Source organism: Macadamia integrifolia, chromosome 3 (assembly GCF_013358625.1).
Source record: "Macadamia integrifolia cultivar HAES 741 chromosome 3, SCU_Mint_v3, whole genome shotgun sequence".
In the NCBI taxonomy this organism is placed as follows: Eukaryota; Viridiplantae; Streptophyta; class Magnoliopsida; order Proteales; family Proteaceae; genus Macadamia; species Macadamia integrifolia.
The window spans coordinates 4,302,057-4,308,707 of NC_056559.1; the positions used below are offsets into that span (position 1 = coordinate 4,302,057).

Consider the following 6,651-nt stretch of genomic DNA (forward strand, 5'->3'; position numbering starts at 1 on the left):
GGGGGGGGGGGGCACTTATTATTCTTCCCCCCTACTCAGTACTAACAGTATAAATTGCTGAAAAAGGTATTACAGGAAACGAATATGAATAGTACCCAGTCATCATGGAAGAGACCAACAACTTGGATAGGGGCTCCCAAAAAGACTCAATGAAGACTTGAAACTGATCAGAAGGAAGCAAGCCTAGCATACCGGAGATAGTCCTTTTCATGGCATCCACAGTATTGGGCGGGACATCCTTTTGTATAAGGCTTACATCCAACGGTTCTATCTCTTGAATTAAATTCGAGAGAATGAATTTCTGAAACACAACAAAACCTAATGTATCAATTGCAAAACACAAAACAGATTAAAATAAACTGGAATTCCATAACAAAGGAGAAATTGTTACCGAAACGTAATTAAGGGAGTTAAAACGAATCGAATCATAGTAAGGTTAAAGTAAATTCGAAGAATTAAAGAGAGAGAGGGAAAACCAGACCTTAGAGGCGTTGGAGGAGTGCGATTTGCCATTGGCGTTGAGCTCGTCGAAGGAAGCAGAAGCAGATGGCGCAAAGACGAGGGGGTTTACCTTTCTGGCGTGATTACTCGTAGTAGGTGGTCGGAACTGGGAGAGAGAGAAGAGAGACGACGAGAGAGGAAGACGGTGAGGGGAAAAGAGAGGAGGAGGAAAAGAGGAAGGCAGACGGAGAGAGAAAAGGTTCCGCATCCCAATTCCCAACCAACCCTTTTCCTCTCAAGTGGCGTCTCTCTCCACTCTAGTCTCCCTCCGCCGAACCCCCATGGAAGAAGCTGTCTCTGCAATTATGGTGCGGGTGAGTCTCTCGAAGCGCAGCCGCCTCTGCCCGTGTTGTCTGTGGACCGCGTAGAGTAGTTGAGACGCTGACGGAAGCGAGCATCGTTTCAACTGTTTTCTCCGCCTGAACCAGGACCGGATTGGCCGAGCCGGTTTTGGATTGAAAAGATATATCTGCTCCGGTCGATCCAATTTGTAATGCTGCCTCCGGGTTAGGCATTGAACCGGTGTGTGGCCCCAAATAAAGGTTATGCGCTGGTCATGGTTTTGAGTTTAAATTTTTGGGTAGAAAAGGTTGGCTGAGTTGTTAACCCATAAATATTCCCAGCTACTAGACACGGCACAGACCATCCGATTAGATCGGACGGTCCTCCTTCGTCCTGTTGAATGCCTCTCTCTTTTATGTATTATCTTCGTCACTGTGTTTATGGAAAAACGTTTCCTTCATCAAAGATGATTTGTGTATCTAAGGTCATTATTGTTCTTCCAATTTAATGAAGGTTAGAAATGTCTGCCAATGTTTCTTGGCATTTATCCAATGCCAATGATGACCATCAGTGAATGAATTCTTTTGTTGGTTTTGATAATGGGTTATTGTTGTTTGTAAATTGTGATTGAAGATAATGCAGTTGAAGCCATTGAGTCAGGTTGTGAAGTGCATCTCATCATACCCCAAGAAGAGGTTGTGAAATTACATTTGTAACCCTAACTTTTGTCTCCTGTATATAAATTTCAAGCTGGAAACCTTTTAAATTCAATTCTATCATTTTGATATAATTTCACATATTTATCCCTTATTTTAATTTCCTTTACATCTTTTTTTTGGGTGCGGGGTCAGGCGTGTCTTGCAAGTTTTGAGATAATACATACCATTTATGTATTTGCATATTATTAGCATTTCTAATTATAATTTTATTTTTGAAAAAAAAATATTGTTTTATTTCTTCACTAGGCTTTCAAAGTGTTATTTTAAGACTAAGCCTCTTTAACCCATGATGAATAACGAAACTTTAATCCACACGATCTAATCTTTCAAATGGACTAAAGAATGATATTTTAGATCTCGATGGATGGGAGTTAATGATGCTATTCACTATTCAAGTGTAGCCTCTCATATCACTATAATGAAGAGATACTATCTTCATCTTGGTGGAGGAAAACTTGCTTATTTATTTGATGGTTGATTATGTTTTAGTTAAAACTCAATATGTGAGTTAGGGGTGTCAATTCGTGGCCTGACCTGACTAAACCAATCGGGACCGACCGTTTATAGATCGACCCAGCCCGGACCGTTTATTAAATGTGTCGGGCTTGAGCCCAGCCCGTTTATAAATGGTCGGTCTTGGTTTTGCTAATTGGACCGTCGGGCGCCCGACCGAGACCGACCGAACAACGCCCGATCGAGACCGGCCTATTGTGCACCGACTTGGCCCGACCCTTTAATGATTGTAAAATACATATTTTACCCCCCAAATTAAAGAATAAAAACTAAAAAGTAAAGACATGTTCACATTTTAAATAATGGTTATATTTGGTATCATTTATTGATTTATTTTCATTTTTTTGGGCTTGCATGAGTGGGCCGGAATATAAGAGCACATTTTAAAGAGGACCCGTTTAAAAACCGATTAAAGCCCGTTTAATATTAAACATGTCCGTAGCCCGGTTAAGGCCCGACTAAAATCCGATTAAGATAGCCCGATTATAACCCGAGGCCGACCGACCGAATATAAAGTGTACCATGCCCTCAATAACTAAGCCCGATTAGTTAAATGTGCGGACACGGTGTAGCCTTTGAAAGTCTTCAAGACCGATTAAGCCCGATCGAAACCGAACCAACCCGATTGGTTGACACCCCTAATGTGAGTAGAGAACCCTTGAGTGGTTTCACACGCTTTAGTTTAATTTCTACTCTATCCAATCAATCTAGAATACACACACCCTAAGTGTGCTAGACTAGAAAACCTTCTCCTCTTTTGAGTATAATTCTGAGATGCTAAAAATATAAGGGAAATAATTTACAAATGGTTGGCCAATGTTGAGATTGGACGCTATTGAACATGTGGCTCACTTTATCCCAAGATTACTATGACCAAATTAGCATTCCAGCTGCCAAAGTATGCAAGTTGTAAAGAAGAAAAACTTTCCCAAAAAAGAAACACACATCCATGTAGAACTATTAATACTTTCTCTTATTTGTTAGAGATTCGAAATGCCTTTATACTGCTCCTCACACCTGTCTAAGGGCAATAATAGTTGTATGACTTGAGAAAAATTACACTACTTTAAGGTGTCAAATAATTTGTGGTCTCATTTTTTTTTTGACCCTTTTGAGTATTACATAAATTTTTTTTTTCCTACAAAGATAATATTGTCACTTCACACGTATATATTGAAAAAAACATGTAAATAGATGACAATTTCTATTATCATTATGATAAATCATTTTTTATTTATTTTTAAAAATTCTTATATATCTTTAACTTAAAGAACTTTTCAAATAAAGATAATAAATAATTAAATAATTTAAAATTCTAAATAAACTTATAGAGGTGGTATTTATACAGTCCCTCCTTTAACAAAAATACTATTATTTGATTCCATTAGAAAAGATCAAAAGAGGATACTGAAAATAGTGGTGACTTGCCTAATTGATTGTTGCTTGTTCTCCATGCTAGAAGTTCCCTTACCAAGTCACAACCTCATTCATTAATGTGAATATTGTCCATTCAAAGGGTGGGGTCCAGGGTTCAAAGGGCTCTTAATCATGGAAGCATTTTAATCACTGATATTCCCTTCCAAACTGGAAAGTGGGATTGTGAGAACAAAAGCACGTGGGCTACAAGGGATAAAGTTTTAACAAAAGCAAAAAAGTAAGAGAAATTGGGCGCTTTATTGACTTATTCCAAGCTAGGGTTCAAAAGCCACAAAAAGGCAAATTGGTGAGAAGCTGGAATGGGTTAAGTAAACCACTCCTCTTCCACATGGTGACATTTCATTTCGTAATATTTTGACATTTTCTCTATCAAATTTTATTCCTTTTTAAGTTTGTCTGTTTTTTTTTTTTGTTAGAATTGAGTTAAAAGTTATAATTTCTTTTAGGAAAAAAATTGGGTATGCCATCGATATCATGTATGCTAGCATCCATTGTGTCTATTTCTCTTTTCTCTTTTTCTGAAATAATCCTCATATCCTTCCTGAATGATATTCCATCATATGTTCTTATTGATGCTATTCACTAGCATATTTGATATCGGCGGTATACCTATTCCTCTCCCTTTCTTTTTATTTAGATAAAATTATCACTGAAACCTTGGTTGTTTGTCAGAATATGATTGGGTGAGAAAATTGTATATTTTCTAATAAACTACTAAAATTGCATGTGTTTGACTGTCTCGGATGAAAATTTGAAAAGAAAAATAGACATAAATCAATAAATTTTTATCTATAATCTGCTTATGTGGTAAGCTATTTTTCTCACTCTATCTTCTCATAAAATTCCACATATCTTGGTGAGATTTTGAGAGGAAGACTTGGTAGAGTGGGGTTCACAAATTTTAACTTATTTCCCTTATTTTACTATTCTTCAATTGTCTATTGTGTAACCACACTATATGTGGGGCCCCTTAATTTTAACTTCCTCATCTTTTTTTTTTCGACAAACAAACAAGGCCTTAGTGCTGCTTATGGAAAGATAATTTGATAAATCAAACTATCGAATGACAAAATAAATAAATAAATAAACTAAGTTACATGTTATTCACCTTCATATATTGATATCTTTCCCTTGCATTTTTAGTCATTCATTTGTTGATCAAAATATAAAAAAAAATCTTTAATTTTCTATATTGTTATATAGGTAATCGGAATGGATTAAAATCACAAGTTGTCAAATAATCGTCTAGGAGTCCATGCACCCTTGTTGGACAAATGCCTCTAACATTTAGGTGTAAGGGTCACCTCGTCACTTGCTTTTTGTCATCTTAACATCTACTCCAATTCTAATGCTTTGAATCACCTAAATGCTATTTTAATTTTATGGTTAGAAATTTATAAGTACTCAAGAGTATCACGAGACCTACGTGTACACAAATATTTGAGCTTGAATATGTTAGACTGTAAGTAAATAGATTTTTTTTTCATATAAAAAATGAGAGAAAGAACACTACTTGTCTACATTCTCTACGTCCAGGATATTGTGAAAAAACTCCCCTATCCCTCTAGTTTTCATTGTCGCATATCTAAGCGTAAGGGGTACAAATGCATAGTATTATTTGTAAAATAAATAAAATACAATAAAATAAAATAAAAAATAAAAATGATGAGCTTATGCATCTTTCAGTTTTTTGTAAACCAGACATACCCTTCAACTGAGGAAAACCGGAGCTTTCTTTTGCTCTATGTGCGGTTCTGTGTTTTTCTGCGTATCTATCATTAATTACCCAACGCGTTTCTCGATGGTAACTCGTAACTGTAACACGACGCCAGGGAGATAGAGAGAGGAGGCTTCCTTTAGATTTCAGACTCTTCTGCCTGTTAGTTTCTCTCTCTAACTTAACAAGAAAAAGAAAATGCGTAAGATAAGACGTAAGCAGGAATTTGGTTTCTGGAATCTTCGTCTGTAACATTCTTCTTCCCCTTCCATTCCCTATATAATTACAAACAACAACAAAAGAAGAAGAGCTCAGCAGAAATTCCTTCCTTCAATCGGTTCGTTGGTTCTCTTGATCGATCTTCTTTAGTCTGCTGCGTCGGTTTGTTCTTTGGAAATGAGCGAACCTAAGTATGCTTATCCATATCCCGCCCAAGGTACCTTTCTTAAACGTTTAATTTGTAATCTGGTTCATATTACAGATGGGGGTTTTTTTTTTTGGGTTATCTTACTCCTTTTTAATTCAAGATGCAATTTCTTTCATATCCCATCTTTAAGTTTTGAATAGTAAAGGCACCAGTATCTTCCTCAAAGATTTACAGTTTTATTTGCATCGTCTTTAAATTTATTTCTGGTTTGGAGGTTGGTTGGCTTGTATAATTATCCCAATCTTTCTGATTTCTTACCTGCCTCTGCACTGCAAGTGATCTGGGTGTTGATGACGGGATTTGTTCCTCTGTAACTGTGATGTGTTTGAACTTTTGCATAACAAACCCTCCCCCTCCCCCAAAATAAAAACCCTAATCTCTATGGGAGGGTCGGGTTTCCTTTTACCCTGAGAAAATTTTTGATACTTGTGCATCTGAGTCATGTATGTAAGAATTTCTGAATCTTTTTTGACAAACCCCTTTAAATTGTGACAGGGTATTACCAAGGGCCACCTGTAATGGCTGCTCCTCCTCCCCAATATGCTGCGCCACCAGCTAGGAGAGAAGCTGGGTTCCTTGAAGGATGGTATGTGATATCATCTGGCTAAATTTCATGTCTTCTTTCTTATATAATGCTGTTCTGGGTTTTCTTGAGCTGAAACTCTATTCCTAAATTTCCTCTGTTTTGTTCTTTGGCAGTCTTGCAGCTTTATGTTGCTGCTGTCTCATCGATGAGTGTTGCTGTGATCCTTCCATCATATTTGTTAGTTGACGATGATGATGGTTCTGATGTGCTTACACAGATTATTATTCTGGTTTTCTTAATGTTTGCTTTTGATGGTGGAGGTTAATTTTGTTGATCATGATCTCTTTTAATAGGATAATTAAGATCCTTTTCCGTGTATACTTCTCCACTTATTTCAACTTCTTCTTCCTTTAATAATGTAATGTAAATGTTAAGAGATTCTTATGGTTTGTAGGTATTGTTACTGTTTCAATTATACCCTTAGAAAAATTATAACCTATGATTGAACAAGAACTCCTTTTATTGCTCC

The 6,651-nt window shown here is 36.6% G+C and overlaps 1 protein-coding gene and 1 long non-coding RNA gene across 3 annotated transcripts in view; one reads left to right on the forward strand and one right to left on the reverse strand.

Moving 5' to 3' along the window:
* Positions 1 to 879, reverse strand: part of LOC122073044 — a 7,623-nt gene extending 6,744 nt beyond the window's left edge. The window contains exons 1-2 of one of the 2 annotated variants that reach the window (XM_042637539.1): positions 482 to 879; positions 96 to 301 (exon numbers count right to left, since the gene is read on the reverse strand). In XM_042637539.1, the coding sequence (XP_042493473.1) occupies positions 96 to 301; positions 482 to 709 (434 nt within the window). In that variant the 5' untranslated portion in view covers positions 710 to 879. The remainder of the gene's footprint in view (positions 1 to 95; positions 302 to 481) is intronic. The other variant, XM_042637538.1, reaches the window with a different exon arrangement.
* Positions 880 to 5,281: 4,402 nt separating this feature from the next.
* LOC122073046 lies at positions 5,282 to 6,651 on the forward strand. The gene is made up of 3 exons (XR_006138639.1): positions 5,282 to 5,605; positions 6,092 to 6,182; positions 6,296 to 6,651. It is a non-coding gene; the product is annotated as an uncharacterized LOC122073046 (long non-coding RNA).